At 35.3% G+C, this 15,798-nt stretch overlaps 2 protein-coding genes across 6 annotated transcripts; both read left to right on the top strand.

The window, feature by feature from the left end:
* The first annotated feature begins 2,944 nt into the window (after positions 1-2,944).
* Positions 2,945-7,855, top strand: LOC114177862 (endoglucanase 6). Its single transcript, XM_028063446.1, has 9 exons — positions 2,945-3,295; positions 3,395-3,607; positions 3,768-3,968; positions 5,530-5,619; positions 5,774-5,938; positions 6,033-6,317; positions 6,448-6,796; positions 6,891-6,962; positions 7,044-7,855. The coding sequence occupies exons 1-9, from the start codon at positions 3,098-3,100 to the stop codon at positions 7,340-7,342; spliced, it is 1,872 nt and encodes a 623-aa protein (XP_027919247.1). The 5' UTR covers positions 2,945-3,097; the 3' UTR covers positions 7,343-7,855.
* A 1,085-nt stretch (positions 7,856-8,940) lies between these two features.
* On the top strand, positions 8,941-15,117 carry LOC114177662 (putative adenylate cyclase regulatory protein). Of its 5 annotated transcripts, none has more exons than XM_028063102.1 (10): positions 8,943-9,321; positions 9,403-9,557; positions 9,645-9,862; positions 10,415-11,018; positions 12,599-13,102; positions 13,188-13,346; positions 13,468-13,592; positions 13,711-13,863; positions 14,092-14,218; positions 14,869-15,117. In XM_028063102.1, exons 1-6 carry the CDS (start codon positions 9,146-9,148, stop codon positions 13,298-13,300), a joined length of 1,770 nt encoding a protein of 589 aa, XP_027918903.1. In that variant the 5' UTR covers positions 8,943-9,145; the 3' UTR covers positions 13,301-13,346; positions 13,468-13,592; positions 13,711-13,863; positions 14,092-14,218; positions 14,869-15,117. The 5 variants fall into 5 exon arrangements, with proteins under 5 accessions (XP_027918905.1, XP_027918904.1, XP_027918903.1 ...); XM_028063101.1 differs by having other exon boundaries at positions 13,953-14,218; XM_028063103.1 differs by having other exon boundaries at positions 8,942-9,321; positions 13,188-13,303; positions 13,711-14,218.
* The last annotated feature ends 681 nt before the right edge of the window (positions 15,118-15,798 follow it).

Here is a 15,798-nt window from a genome sequence, read left to right as displayed (position 1 = left end):
GGGAAGTGTCTCGGCTCAGTCATTCCGGAAACTTGCCTCTTTGACTTACCTGTGACGTGTCCAATTTCTTTTTTTCTTATGTTAATTCAAACTTTTTAAAAAGTAGTAATAAATAAAAAATAAAGAGTGAGAAAAAAAAAAAAAAGGTTAGAGAGAGAATGAGTGTGTGAAAGAGAGATTTTATATCATTTTCGGCGGAAGCCGTTGATTGCGGTTGGGAATAAAGCGCTCTGACATTGGGACAACACTTTTTTTTTTTGTGTGTGTTCTGTTTTGACTACAAAACTTTCCTTCTCCATTTCTTTTATGAATCAAATTACTACTAACAACTTTGGTTAACTTCTTCTTCTGATATTAAAAGAATATCAAATTTCAAAGTATGCATTTATCAAGAAAAGCAATCTCAGTGCCCACTGATTCAGCTCATCTCTTACGACGATAAAGTAAGTTTAAAGTAAAAAATTATTCTTTTAAACTCAAGTTGATTTGACAGAAAATCCATTTTGTTTATATGTAACTCGTAAATTCTCAAAACAAACCCAGTGATTACAATAACATCTGACACAGCTGCATTAAATCTGTTTACATCCCAGTTCTCTGTTCTTCACAATATTGGATGAGGGTTTTATAAAATATAAAATATACATTTTACCGAATATAGTAACAGAAAAAAAGGAGATGATGTTACTCGTGTGGAACATAATTATTGTTGTTTCTTTAGGCTGTGTTAACTTGGGATACTGTCGGTGGGAAGTTCAGATACGAAAAATAAATGACCATAAGTGTGGGTTGTCGGGTTGTCGGGCATCCGAATCCGGGGTACAGGGCTCCTCTGCCATGAGAAACCATATGAACAACTGATGAAGCTTCTTCATCGTTGCGTTGTGTGTCAATAATTTCTTTCACACAGTTGGTTTCGGTTGTACTGCAACTCAACAACTGCTTCAATTTTTGTTGTTAGTTGCTATGCAAGTACCTATTCCATGTGATTCAACTCTACCATTAATTCTCCACACACACCGTCATATTTCGACTCTCAATGCAACCACGTTTTTCTCAAGCACTGTACTAAAATGTAATATCAGATTATGGAAATTAATTATCATATGCATGTGTCAGGAACTTGATTTATGTGTTTTTTTTTTTTTCTCTTGTGAGTTTAGTAATGTATTAGTGAGGGAAGAAACAATTAAGAAAGGAGTAATAATGAATAAGACACGTAAATTACGGAAGTGTTGTTTTTCCACGCATGGAAGAAGGAACAATCAAATGGAAAGAACATGGGGTTTTTCCATTGAAACCGAACTTGATAACGCTGGGAAATGGAAATCATTACCAGTCAAACGTTGTTGAAACTTTTGCAGTAACTAAACCAATGCGCACCCACCACGTAAATCCTAGCTCATGTGCTCTTTCTGAGGACCATGTCAAACAAAGTTTTGTGTTATTCACCATCACCACAAATGTTACCATTAAAGTATTTGAGAAGGATTTGGAAATTGAAATATTGTAATCATCAATAGATTTGGAAATTTTGACTCTTAAATTGTATGCAAAATCTTATGTACAAAACAAATCTTCACGAGAACAAGTGTACTCTAAAACTTTATTATTTCTAGTTGAACTTACTATACAGTTTATAAAAGAATGTGCCTATGGAAGATTTTATTTACGACATGGTTTATAAAATAAGTAGTTGTATTTTCTACCAACACATATTTGGTTGGTCGGATTCAAAAATGTCTCAATTGCTAGGTTATTAGCAAGTATTATTATTATTGTGTACTATGAGGCATGTGGTGTGTGAACCTGTGATATGACTTTGAAATAAGCTTCCTCTAATCACTCTAATTTGTTCGCCATAAAACATTTCTTTTGACTGTTTCATTGTTGCTTGCCAGCATTTTAATCGCACAACATTTTCTATAAATGTTTTAAATAATTTGACTAGAAAATTGTCTTAAATTAGAAAAAAAAAATGATGCCAGAGTCACAATTTATCACACACCATTATAGCCCAATCTAACAATCTCCCCTCAGTAAGTCAAACTATGATGTCTTTTGTGAAGTTACATGGGTTAACATGTTTTGTTATATTATACAGAGGTTGTGTTTTATTTTCTACCCAAATAAAGAACTATTGCTAATTTTTTTTTTTAGGTTGAGAATGCGGTGTCAACTGCTTCGTTAAAAGCAAGTATTATTATTGGGTGTACTTTGAGACCTGTGTGGTGTGAATATCTGATGTGACTTTGAAAATGGGCACCTTCCTTCAATCACTCTAATATTTTCTCATAAAACAAACACTTTCTTTTAATTAAAATGTTTAATTGTAATCAATACTTCAATAACTCAACATTGTTACAGTAAGATGTTTTATTGAATTAAACTTACCCAAATGTTTACTTTTAAAACATTGTTATATTATATTATATTATATTTTCTCGTATGTATAATTTAAGTAGAAATGTTCTTAAAATTTGAAAAACATATAACATATTCTTTTTGGGTATAAAAGGACATGACAACTTTTATCTTTCACACAAACAGAGTCACTGATAACGAGGAATAACTGATATCAGGTCACAATTAACACATACCCATATTCTCACTGAATAAAACTGAGTAAATGAAAGGGTTTTCTATTTTTTTGTCCATATTTTATGACAGTAATTTCATTTGAAGCAGATACTTTTAAACCTCACCGACCTCCATCCTGTAAGGCCACATGCCATTGTCCCATTCTCATTTCTCATCACATCAAGGAACGTCTGCATTGCAATTTGCAGCCACTTCAAAATCCAAAAAACAGAATAAAAATAATACCTTTATACCAAATAGTAACTAAATTACACTTTTTATTTTTATTTTTATTGAATCACTGTCAATTTCTGGGTTCTTGATACCTTCCTTTTTCCCTCTCCTCCATAATATATAGCCCCTTCACCTCTCCACTTTCCAATCCCCGTACTCCCTCTCCCTCTCTCTTCTTCAAACTCTTTTCTTTTCCCAAGGATTCCCTCCTAACTTGGTGGGATTATCCGAAGCTTCAGTTGCTTCCACTCACCCACATTGCCATTTTCTCTTTCACTCCCACATGGAGAACCTTATTTGCATGTTCTCTCTCCTTCTTCTTCTTCTGGCTCCTCCTTTTGCCTCTGCTGGCCATGACTATGCTCAAGCTCTCAGCAAGAGCCTTCTCTTCTTTGAAGCTCAGAGATCTGGCTACCTTCCCCACAACCAGAGAGTCACATGGAGAGCACATTCTGGTCTGCAAGATGGCAAAGCCAGCGGGGTAACTTCAAAACATAAAAAAAGCTTAATCCTTTTTATCTTGGTTTTCGGTTTTTCTTGGAAAGTTCTGGTTTTTATTGTTTCTGCAACAAAATTGCAGGTGGATCTAGTTGGAGGGTACTATGATGCAGGGGACAATGTGAAGTTCGGATTACCCATGGCGTTCACCGTTACGATGATGTCGTGGAGCATAATTGAATACGGCAAACAGATGGCTGCGAGCGGTGAGCTTGGCCACGCCATGGAAGCAGTTAAGTGGGGTACAGACTACTTCATCAAAGCACACCCTCAGGCCAATGTTCTCTATGGAGAGGTATTGTTTTTAATTATTTTAATTGTTAAGGTTATTTTTCTCTTTTTATTAGGAGTTGAATTTTAATGTTACATCAAGGAATAATTGATTTACCACGACATCTTTTTCACGGTATTATAATTAAAAAATATTGGTGATGTTATGGCTTTTTGACTATTAGGTGGGAGACGGAAACACTGACCATTACTGCTGGCAAAGGCCAGAGGATATGACAACGGACCGTCACGCTTACAAGATCGATCCGAGCAATCCCGGGTCGGATCTTGCCGGAGAAACTGCCGCAGCTATGGCCGCTGCATCCATTGTTTTCCGCCGCTCTAACCCTGCTTATTCCCATGAACTTCTCACTCACGCCTACCAGGTTCACACTCTACCAACTAAATTTTATTTAATGTTATTTAGTTATTGTTGTGTGATGATGTAATGAGTGCATTGTAATGTAGAGGTAGAGAAACGGTGAAACGTGGTGCGCATGAGTTGTTGTTGAGAGCAGCGCTAGTTAGTGTGTAGTGAAGTGAAGCGGTTGGAGTTAATAGGCAGTTACACTTTTATGACTCTTTTGTCAGAGTCGTTATTGCGACCAAGTTGGGCCGCGTAGGTTAGGGCGGCTTTTGCACCAAAAAGTTACTAAAATTAAATCACAACATTGTTCCTTTATTTTCCTAATAACTCTACCTATTAATTAAATCTATCACACTTGGTATATGAAAAATATTTTTATTTCACGACTTCTTTTCTAAACCGACACTAGTTTTTTCTTTTTTTTGGAAAAAATATAAATATTATTTTAATGTTAGAAGGCATCTCCTAATTCTTTTGTTTTAAAAAAGCAATGGAATGAATATAGTATCTAGAATTTGTGTGTCCCACGAAAATGCTTTTTGTACACTTGTTAATTTTTTTTTCCACAGCTTTTTCTTCAGTCGTCCTTAATTTTCCTTTGTTGAGCTATTATTTTTTTTCTTATAATAACTAAAGAAGTGTGAACGGATTATTTTTTATGACAAAAGTAAAATTTGTTCATAGATGTTCACCTAAGTGATCCTTTCGATGCATTCCCATTTTATAGATAATATTTTTATTTTATTTTTTTTGGTTACCATATTGAGAATTAATAGTCAAGACTGTGGTCCAAAAATAAATTTGGTTGTTATGTCTAAATGGGAAGATGGAGAAGAAAGAAGAGTGGGGAGGTATCTAATGGGTTGGCCAAGGGACAGTCTTACCCATGTGTAGAATTGATCTTTGTGGAGGATCCTAACCTTCCCTTCAAAATGCTTTCACATCACACAAAAATCAAACTTTGTTATTGCTATTATACCCTCTCACGTGGTCACACTGTCGGTGCTATTTTTGGCTCAAATAACACTTTGGTACTTGTTTGGTGTGTATTTACTTTACCACCCAGGGGTCGTTCAGCAACCATCACTCTTATCGGGTCTTAAAATAAAAATAAACAAATCCGTATGTGTACCGGTTTTCTATACTGGTACTAGTTCTATTGGACCTCTATTTTCTGCTGCCTTTTACTTTACTCTTTCACCAACTTCTCGATTCCGTTTCTGTTTGCTGTCACTGTTCCTGATAGGTGAAAAATATGTTACATTTAATTATTCATTTATTAGAGTTAGAGTGATGAAGAGAGAAAGATGCTTCTGGTATTATGATCTTAAGTAAAAATAAAAAATATGCCATTTGGGTCACAGATCTGAATCTTATGACCCTCTGGTATCTGCTATTTTAGTTGTCTCTAATAAATGAGGATAAGCAATAGGTTGATTTAATAAATGTTTCACCAACTTAGGGTAAGGTCAATTAATTAATTCATTGAATGAGAATAGTGGAAGTTGATCCACTTTACTCCATTTCCACCAGGATCTGCTAAACTCACTCTCCTTGGATTTTGTTTTGTTCATTTTCAGTTGTTCGATTTTGCTGACAAATACAGAGGCAAATATGACAGCAGCATTACCGTTGCCCAGAAGTATTACAGATCAATCAGTGGCTACAATGTATGTTTATCAGTTTTAACTGTGTTCTCTCATCTGTATTAAATAACATGAAAGTGTAATTATTGGCTTGAATTAAAATTGAAACAAACAAGTAATTGGAAATAGGAGCAAACAAAGGTATTGGTTGATTGAGTGTTGGTCATTGTGGTTGCAGGATGAATTGCTTTGGGCTGCTGCTTGGTTGTATCAAGCATCTAACAATGAGTATTACTTGGATTACCTTGGAAGAAACGGTGATTCCATGGGTGGAACTGGTTGGACCATGACTGAATTTGGTTGGGATGTTAAGTATGCTGGGGTTCAGACATTGGTTGCCAAGGTAATAATAATACCATTAATTTTATTCTTAGACTTATCGTACAAAAACATCATTGGCAGCTAGCTAAGGAGCTTTGGTTGTTTTTTTCTTGCAGTTCTTGATGCAGGGCAAAGCTGGCCATCATGCACCAGTTTTCGAGAGATATCAGCAGAAGGCTGAATCTTTCATGTGTTCGTGCCTTGGAAAGGGTTCTCGCAATGTTCAGAAGACTCCTGGTGGCCTCATTTTCCGCCAGAGATGGAACAACATGCAGTTTGTCACAAGTGCCTCATTTTTAGCCACTGTCTATTCTGACTACCTTACTTCATCTGCTAGGAACTTGAGATGCAATTCAGGCAATGTTGCCCCTGCTGAACTTCTCTCCCTTGCAAAGTCTCAGGTAATTCCACCTCCTGCATTCCATTTCGTAGCTATATAAGAACTGGATGGATTTCTTAACCTACTTTCAATTCAACTTTGATGTTTCATGAATGAGTGTGATCTCAATGCTTGACATGTTTAATCTTCAGGTGGACTACCTTCTTGGAAACAACCCAAGAGCAACTAGTTACATGGTGGGCTATGGAAACAACTTCCCACAAAGGGTTCATCACCGAGGTTCATCCATTGTTTCAATCAAGGTTAACCCTTCATTTGTCAGCTGCCGTGGAGGTTATAATACTTGGTTTAGCAGCAAAAGGAGTGACCCCAACCTACTCACCGGTGCTCTTGTTGGTGGACCTGATGCGTATGATGACTTTGCTGATGAAAGAGATAACTATGAGCAGACAGAGCCAGCAACCTATAACAATGCTCCTCTCATTGGTATTCTAGCACGTCTGAATGGAGGTCATGGTGTCTATAACCAGCTTCTTCCAGGTATTGCCATCAATAATCTTGCTTTATATTATACCCTTTTCTGTTAACACTCTCGGTGATAATGTAGTAATCGGCTTTGGTTTCTTCCTTGCAGTTGTTCCTGCTCCTAACCCTGTTGTTATCAAGCCTCGACCATCCCCAAATACCAAGACAACTCCATCTCCAGGTACTGTTTGGCTAGTCACTTCACCAATTCACTTGCACACTGTATGTTGGGATCAACATCTAACGGGAATTTCTTTTTCAGCTTCATGGTCAGGCCCAATTTCTATTGAACAGAAAATGACCACCTCATGGGTTGCCAATGGAAAAACTTACTACAGATACTCAACAGTGGTGACAAACAAATCTAACAAGAGTCTCAATTCTCTCAATCTTTCAATCTCCAAGCTTTATGGTCCAATCTGGGGTCTCACAAAGTCTGGTGATTCCTACACATTCCCATCATGGCTCAGCTCACTAGCAGCAGGCAAAAGCCTTGAATTTGTCTACATCCATTCTACTTCACCAGCTGATGTCTCTGTGGCTAACTACGTGTTGGCCTGAGAGGATTGACCTTGGTTTGAAGTGAAATGGGAATGCTTTACTGCTTTGTTGTGTAAGACTGTGTAGCCATACAAATGTGCAGTGAGGAGAGGGTCTCTACGTTTTTACTTTTCTATTTTGGTGTCAAATCTTCTTCTTCTTCTTCTTCTCTTGTGTATTTTGCATTTCAGTAGGTTAGATCAAAGTAGGTAGATTATATAAGATGGAAGGACCGGAGCAGAAAGGAGTGAAGAGACAAAAATGGCAGAGCTCATCCTCTTTCTCTCCGCTTTACAACTTATATACAGTGAGTGATACAAGACAGACAACGAAACAGGCTTGTTGAGAAGTTTAAAAATAAAAATGAACTTCTCAATATTTGAGAGAAGAGTCATCACTTGTATTTTTCAACAGCTTTGGATGTCTTTTCTGTGTTTGATGTTGTAAGCTTTGCAGCATTTTGTACTCTCTACAAAGAAACAGTTTGTGCTATATATATTATTATGTCCTTGTGCTATCAAATTATAACTAGCATATTTGGCTATTTCAAAGCTTGTGATTTTTAATTCAATGGTCGAAAACTAACAAATACTGTTGTGTGATTCTAAATTTTAACTGTATATTATACTCAGCTATGTTAAATGTCAGTGTCACATTCAAAGCCCTCAAAATGAGAGGCCAATAAGAATTCTTGTGAGTGAACAATAATCACGCACATCTTATCTAATATCACACTCACAGTAAGGTTCTTCATTCCTTATGCAATCCAGGGATAGATTTAATTAGTGATCAATTATGAGGAAAAAAGGCACTTTTAAATAAAGATTGGTCTTTCAAAACCTTAGTGCTTGTTCGGTGAATTATGGATACAAGTTGACTAGATCTGATGCAGGATTAAATATACAGTTAAAAGGAGAGAAATCGAAACTTGAAAATTACAAGAACAGTTGAAAACCGATTTGTAACATATAATGACTAGAACATAACAACTTGAGGATTTAATAGAAAACCTGGCCGAAGTTTCATTAACTAGGAAACTTCTTTCTGTTCTCCGGAAGATGCTCTGATCTGAAGAAAATGTGAGGGACCATCTTTTATTGTAAGCCCATGTGAGCTTCAGAGACAGACACAAGAGACAACAGCTAAGCTTTTGTGTAATACGTAAAATAAAACAATCATAAAATTAGTAATGAAACGATTGAAATCTGAAAAATGTTTATGTAGTTCGTTAACGACATGAAGAGGGAAGACACATATGAAGATTTTTACGAATAACGTGTGCTTGCCAGTGAATTTAAAGGGAATAGTTAATTTCTTTTCTTGAATTATTAAGAACTTCGTCTATATTTAATATTAAAATTTTGAAAAAAGTGATTTCTATACTTTATTTCTAAATTATGATGGTCGTCTGACTTCACAAGAAATTAGTTTTTATTAAGAAAAATGAGTTCAGAAAATTGTCAAATCAATTAAGCTTGGCAATTTCAATTAATGTTGAACGCAATAGTTAATTTTTTTTTCCTAATAATTTTATTTGGTTCTGCTGTCAGCAGGCTGCAGATGAAAAGAAAACATGGGCTTTATAAACCGACACTGGTTCGGCCCGAAAGGCACGATGAGGCCCAACAGAGTGTTTTTTTTTTTCCTTCTTCTGGGAACTGGGAAAAGAAGAGAAGAAGAACGAAGCTTCGTCTTCAACATCCTGATCTCGTTCTGGTCAAATCGAAATCAAAGTGAAACTGGCGTAGTTTCAGTTCATTTCATTTCTATAATTTTGTATCTGCCTCCAACTTCAGAAGACAGAGAAGAGAGAGCGAACGGAGGATGAAGAGGGAAAGCGAGTTGGTTGGACTCTGCATAGAGGCAGCATGTGAGAGTAGAGAAAGCGTCGAAAAATGGCGGATGCAGAGGCGCAGTCTCGATCGCTTACCTTCTCCTGTCGCCGACGCTCTCCTCCGCCGCCTCATCGCCCGTCGTCTCCTCTACCCTTCCCTCCTCGAGTACCCTTACTCTCTCTATCCCTCATTTTCAACACAATCATGTTCCATTCACGTTTCTAATTTTTTTTCCTTTCTCGTTAGGGTTTTCAAACACAGCGCCGAAGAGGTTGACGTGAGGGACAACGGCTCCGTGGACGCGGAGTGGATGGCGTATTTGGGAGCTTTTCGTCACTTGCGCTACTTGAATCTCGCGGACTGTCATCGAATTACCACTTCAGCTCTTTGGCCAATTACAGGTGTCGTATCTATCTTCATTCTTCACACTTATTCTTACTGTCACTTTTTACGAGATGGCTCAGTGCGTCGTGCTTAATTGGTTTTAGGAATGACTACACTTCAGGAGTTGGATCTTTCTAGATGCTTCAAGGTCAATGATTCCGGGATCAGCCATCTTCTCTCCGTTCCTAATCTGGAGAAGCTGCGTATTTCAGAAACTGGCGTCACTGCCAAAGGAGTCAAGCTTCTTGCCTCTCTTCAAAACTTGTCTCTTCTTGACTTAGGTGGCTTGCCCGTAGATGACGTGTCGTTAACTTCGTTACAGGTATTTATTTTGCCCTTTGATGCTAGTGTATTCGATAATCAGCGCTATACCAGTCAGTGATTTTTACTCCATCAATTTATGTGGAAATTGTTGTTTTTTTCTTTGTAATTGTATAATTTTTATGGAATTTGTTATGCTGCTAGATGAACATGATAATTAGGCACACTTCAAGAGTTGGATTTTGTTAGATGGTGTAACTGTGACAATTCTGACGCTACTGTTAAAATCTTAAGAGTTTGCGTTCAGTTTAGCACTATTTTTCCATGATCTGGATTTTGGTTGTAGCTGTATGCAACATTTTGTTGGATGTCAGATGCTTGGAACACGCTTTTTTTCCGAATGACTTGCTTGAATTCGCTATTAGACATGTTTGTTTGTTTCAGTCGGGGGCCCACTGTATTGGCTTTCTGGAGTGTGCATGTGTTGACGTGTGTACACACTTTTGTGTGTTTGTTTGAGTTTGTGTTCTGTTCTCAAGTTGTAAAAACGTTCTTATAAATGTGTGTATATATTTGTTATGACCTTTACTGTTTCACTTCACCCTCCTCCTAGGTACTGAAAAGGCTACAATATATTGATCTTTGGGGTAGTAAAATATCAAATAAAGGTGCAGCTGTTCTCAATATGTTCCCAAAGTTGACCCATCTAAATCTTGCTTGGACTAGTGTCACAAAGTTGCCTACACTATCATCTCTTGAATTCCTGGACATGAGCAACTGTACTATTGATTCTATACTTGAAGACGATAAATCTCCTTTGGTAAAGCTTATTTTCTCTGGGGCTACATTCCTGAATGAAGCTGGAGCCTTCTCGTATGCAAATACAAATCTGGTATCCTTTTTGGATGTAGCCCATACCAGCCTGCATAAATTCTTCTTCTTAAGTAAAATGAAAGTAATAGAACACCTCAATCTCAGCTCATGCATGATGGGGGACGATTCAGTTGAGATGGTTGCATGTATTGGTGGTAATTTGAAAAGTCTGAATCTAAGTGGTACCAGGGTTAGTTCTGCTGGATTAGGAATTTTAGCTGGACATGTTCCCAATCTTGAAATTCTATCATTATCTAAGACACCAGTGGATGACACTGGCATCTCATTTATCAGTATGATGCCTTCATTAAAGGATGTTGACCTGAGCAATACAAACATTAAAGGTATTTGTTCAGTTGACATAGTTCTTACTAATATGATTTATAAATTTGTGTGCATCAACTGTGGTGGCAGATATAGGTTCTACACTGGTTAAATCCTACCATTTTTGCAGCCTGTTGATTGATCCCTTTTACTTTACCATTTGGCTGCTCCTTACCAGGAAACTTCTTTGCAAGTCTAACCTGTCTTTTTTAATTTATCATTCGTTTCCTTTACTGTATTTTTGGGAAGAACAAAGGGATTCGTGCTTGCAGTATGTAACCATCGCATAAGGCTGAAGATTCTTTCTTCTGCTTTAGTATGTTTTGGATGAACATTTATTTATTTTCTGATCTTGAAGTTGATTTGAAACCCTACTAAAAGTAAATCATATATTATGCCAGATATTCAACAAATCCTGTTTGGCTTCATCAATGTGTGTGGGACAACTGCTCAGTTTCCAATATTTTGTTCTTTAATCAAGTTACCTTCTAGAATAATGTGTCTTTTGTTGGTGCACTGCACACTAGATTTAAATAGCTATTTTATGTCCTAGAAATCAAGGGTTGATATTATTAAGGAGCCATTTGTTTGAGAAAATGTCCTAGAAATCGTATCTTTAATTACTTTGTTTTCATTTTACTTTCTATTTTTGGAAGTTTGTGTAAAGGAAGCAGTGTAAACAAAAAACCAATAAAAGGTTTTTCACAAATTTCTATAGAAACCTTTGAAAACAGGTTACAAGTTGAAAATACGGTTCCATTTTCATAATTAAACGTGAAAACAGAAAAACATTTTTTAAACCAAATGCTCCCTAAGAAGGTACGACTCTAGCAACAAGATGCATTTCGTATTAAGAAAATTAAGTGCTTGACTTATGCGGAATGATTTTACTCTATATTCTAATTCCAATGTCATACTGAGTCTGGAATATTTATTGGACTGTAAATGTGGGGTTTGGTAGTAGTAAAGCTTTGGCCAAAAGTGGCTATTCGGATAAGACCTCCCTTGTAATGGTGCAATTGGAATAGCTTCCCATTATTTGCTAGGTCTTAAGTTGTGGAGGGAAAATGTTGGGAGATGTATGGTTATTTGATACATAGAGAATATGTGACTTTGTTTTCACTATATTTCTGGTTTTTAGAGATTTTTAAAATAAACAGTGAAAATAAACAATATCGTTTTCATAATTTCCTAAACAAATATTTTAAAACGGGAAATAGAATGAAACTGATTTGACATTTTTGTAATTATTTGTGGAATCACAGAACTCAAAGCAAAAGTATTTCTTAAACTGAAATTGCCCTTAATTTCTCAAATAGAAAATGTCCTCAATTTGCTATATTTGGTAATGGCTTAAATAATTGTTCACTTTGTTTCCAAGACTTCATTTTTACTGATTAAGCATTTTTAGTTAATGCTATAGTGGATCATTTCGATATAGCAAATTGTGATTTTCTTGTTTATTTGTCCATTTTACTGTATGAAATGTCTACATTTTGATTGTATTATTGCGCCTCTCTCATTTCGTTTATATCTTCATTTTGTGCTTCTAGTTTTAAAGTTTTTGTCTTTCAGCTTACTAACTGTATTTACAACTTAGGTTTTCTACACCAAGGAAAGGTTGATGTGGACTCCTCACTATCCCTGATGGCTTTGCAAAATCTTAAATTAGAAAGGTTGAATTTGGAGCATACGCAAGTTAGGGATGAAGCTTTATACCCCTTGTCAAGCTTACTAGAGCTGAGATATCTATCACTTAAAAGTGCTTCACTTGCAGACGTCTCACTTTACTATTTATCGTCAATTCCAAAATTGACAAATCTTAGTGTTTGTGATGCGGTATTGACAAATTATGGGATTGATATATTTAAGGCTCCTGAAACCCTGAAACTGTTGGACCTCAGAGGTTGTTGGCTCTTAACTGAAGACAGTATCTTGTCATTCTGTAGACATCATCCACAAGTTGAAGTCCTACATGAACTTGGTACTGTATATCCTTTTAATCAAAATGGTCCTAATCATTCCTCTCCATCACGATCAACTTCTAGGACTGTGCAAATGGCTAAGAAGAAAGATCCAGTTCCGGTATTACCATATCTTGCAGGTAATTGCTATTTACCTTCTAATCTTTAAGTTTGTAGCTTTATATGACTATCTAATTTGATTTGTTTTCATTTATTTTTACATAGATCAAAGATTAAAGTATAGCAGGGATGAGTTACTTGCATTGCAGTTTGCATCCTTCCCTCTTGCATCTAGTAGTGAGAGTGGGAATTCAATATTTGAGAAACAATTGGACTGAATGGTGAAATCTCCTTTTATATAATTGTTTGCACTAATGCCATTTGGTAATTTTTGTTCATTTTTCTTAGTCGTTGCCAATTTTATATTATTACATGCTTTGATTTTATTTTATATTATGATATCCTACTATTTATGCTGGGTATGCGCATCTTTGTTGCTTTTCAGGCAAGGGTATGTGATATGATTAGAGAGAATTAATAGCCCAAGTCCGATGTAGTTCAATTGTTCATACTTCGAATGCACATGGTCAAAGAAGAATCATGTTTCTGTTAGACAAATCGAGTGTGATGGTGAGCCTTGGTTCCAACTTACCGTGGCTTACATGTAGATATGCAGCGTGGATTAAGAAAGGTTTAGTGATATTATTGTGTGTTTTGGCTGACACGTACCTTTTTTATTGAGGTGCAGCTGTGGACACGTGGGATGTTGTGAAGGATTGCTTCTACTTAGTAGTTTCCGCAGGCTCCCAAGTATAGGAGAGTGTAGTCATCAGGATAGTGTTGCTTCAGATAGATCATTAACACACTTCAGCACTAGATCAGTCCAAGACCCTTTGTGATGGTTTGTATTAATTTTGATTTCTCTGAAGGGTAGTCAATTTCAAGGTTTCTTTCTCCTGTTTGTGTTTGATTTCTCATTTAAATATGTAGAAGCAGCGTGTTCTCTCAGTGTCTGGTATTCCTAGGTAGGGTACTCGGATAGAAGTACTATATACTATGGGAGTTAGGTTGATGAGAAGGAACTATACAGAGAAACTGGTACTTAAGTTTGTGTTTTCATCGTACTCAGCCAACCACAGTTCACAAGTATATCGACAAGACTGATGATACCCGTTATGTGTAAAATTCTATGCTTCTATTATCAACCAGATCGAGGACAGGCGGCGAATGGTAGGAAGGGATCAAACGATACTATTGTAAGTTATACCATTTTCAATAACGCAATCGCTTTTTTTTATAGAATGTAATTTTTATAATTTTACTGTTGAGTTAAAATTACAGATTATCATATGATTCTGTGCTAAAATTTTGTAGAAATGAACAGCAATGTTTGTGTGTGTTAATTTTGATAGATATAATAAATAGTGTGTTAAATATTTTTATATTGACATAATTTTTTAAACATGATCTAGATAGGAACAATCTAATTGAGTTTTAAGAGTAGGATATCTAGTTAAAAGTTATTGAAGGTGTCATACTTAGCGTATAGTATATACTGGTGTCGTAACTGGTCTAGTTTATTTATATAATGACGAAAAATTATTATATTTCTTAAAAGTAATTTAAAATCACTTAAAGATTGTGTAATAAGATAAATCACTTGAGTTTTACGAAAATAAATATTTCACTTTGAAATTATTATATTATTGATTTTAAGGATAATTTGTTGACACAGATTTTCAAAGTAAATTTGTATACAAGTCTTTTTTGCCAATTCTTCTGAGATAAATATTAGCAATGAAGTGGAATGCCTGTGACCATAAGCTCAACATATACCGTTCTCGTGGTAGTCCACACTTCTATCTTTTTTTTAGTCTTAATGATACTTTTTTATTTTTTGCTGCAGCACTTGTGGATAGATATTGCATCAACACAAAAATGAATTGAATGAAATGGAATTTACAGACATGAAGTAGGAGTTTCCACGAAAATAGGAAACACAAGGTCAGGCGACTAAACCATCTCTATGTACAGTAGAGGAGACTTCGACCATTTTTACCATTTGATGAAAATTTAAGTTCAGAATTACAGTTGTAGCTAGTTTTTTTATTTATTTACTCAATGGGTAATTAATTTGCTAGTTATAATGTTTTTATATGTAATTTTTATACACGATGAACCCTAAAATTTTATCTTATTATCAAACACAAACATTGTAACCAGAAAAACAAGATAATATGTACAAATAAACACAAATCAACAAGAAATTAAAATATATGGGAGATGAAGAAAGCCATAGCTCTTAGAGGAATTGATTAGCTGAGCACATTGAACAAGAGCCAACGCAAACTGTAAGTAGTATCGACTTAAGTAAAGTTTTTAAAATTCTTACATAATGATTAATTTGAAAATTATTTTTTAATTCTTATAAAAACTAGTCTTTGGTTATAATAGTAATCTTATTATAACGCTGAACTATAAACAAAATGATTACATGTGTAAATTCAATATCAGGCAATAATAAAATAGTTGTACGGTACACAATAATAATGTATTGATTATTTTAATATTTATTGTTTTTTAATATTCTTTTAGAATGAAAAATATATATTAAAATATATATAAAGGTAGCATATAATCTATACACATCAATTGATACGACAAATAACCAAGTTTTGCAAAGCATACTAATACTTTTAAGTTTTTTTTTTTTTTACTCGAGTTACTTTTAATCAAATTTATCAGACATAACATTTTATGATTCGATCATTGAATTTACTTATTGTATTGAGTATAATAAATTTAGTTGATGATATGTTGATTTATTCATATTCAT

This window comes from Vigna unguiculata, chromosome 3, assembly GCF_004118075.2.
Source record: "Vigna unguiculata cultivar IT97K-499-35 chromosome 3, ASM411807v1, whole genome shotgun sequence".
Taxonomy (NCBI): domain Eukaryota; kingdom Viridiplantae; phylum Streptophyta; class Magnoliopsida; order Fabales; family Fabaceae; genus Vigna; species Vigna unguiculata.
Note: the sequence above shows the minus strand (reverse complement) of the source record. Positions and strands in the feature narration are given on the sequence as shown.

Coding starts and splice junctions, on each gene's coding strand:
- LOC114177862 (XM_028063446.1), top strand. CDS start 3,098: ATGGAGAACCTTATTTGCATGTTCTCTCTCCTTCTTCTTCTTCTGGCT. Junction 5,620..5,773: donor GATCAATCAGTGGCTACAAT/GTATGTTTATCA, acceptor TTGTGGTTGCAG/GATGAATTGCTTTGGGCTGC. Junction 6,318..6,447: donor TCTCCCTTGCAAAGTCTCAG/GTAATTCCACCT, acceptor TTTAATCTTCAG/GTGGACTACCTTCTTGGAAA.
- LOC114177662 (XM_028063103.1), top strand. CDS start 9,146: ATGAAGAGGGAAAGCGAGTTGGTTGGACTCTGCATAGAGGCAGCATGT. Junction 9,863..10,414: donor TGTCGTTAACTTCGTTACAG/GTATTTATTTTG, acceptor CCCTCCTCCTAG/GTACTGAAAAGGCTACAATA. Junction 11,019..12,598: donor GAGCAATACAAACATTAAAG/GTATTTGTTCAG, acceptor TTTACAACTTAG/GTTTTCTACACCAAGGAAAG.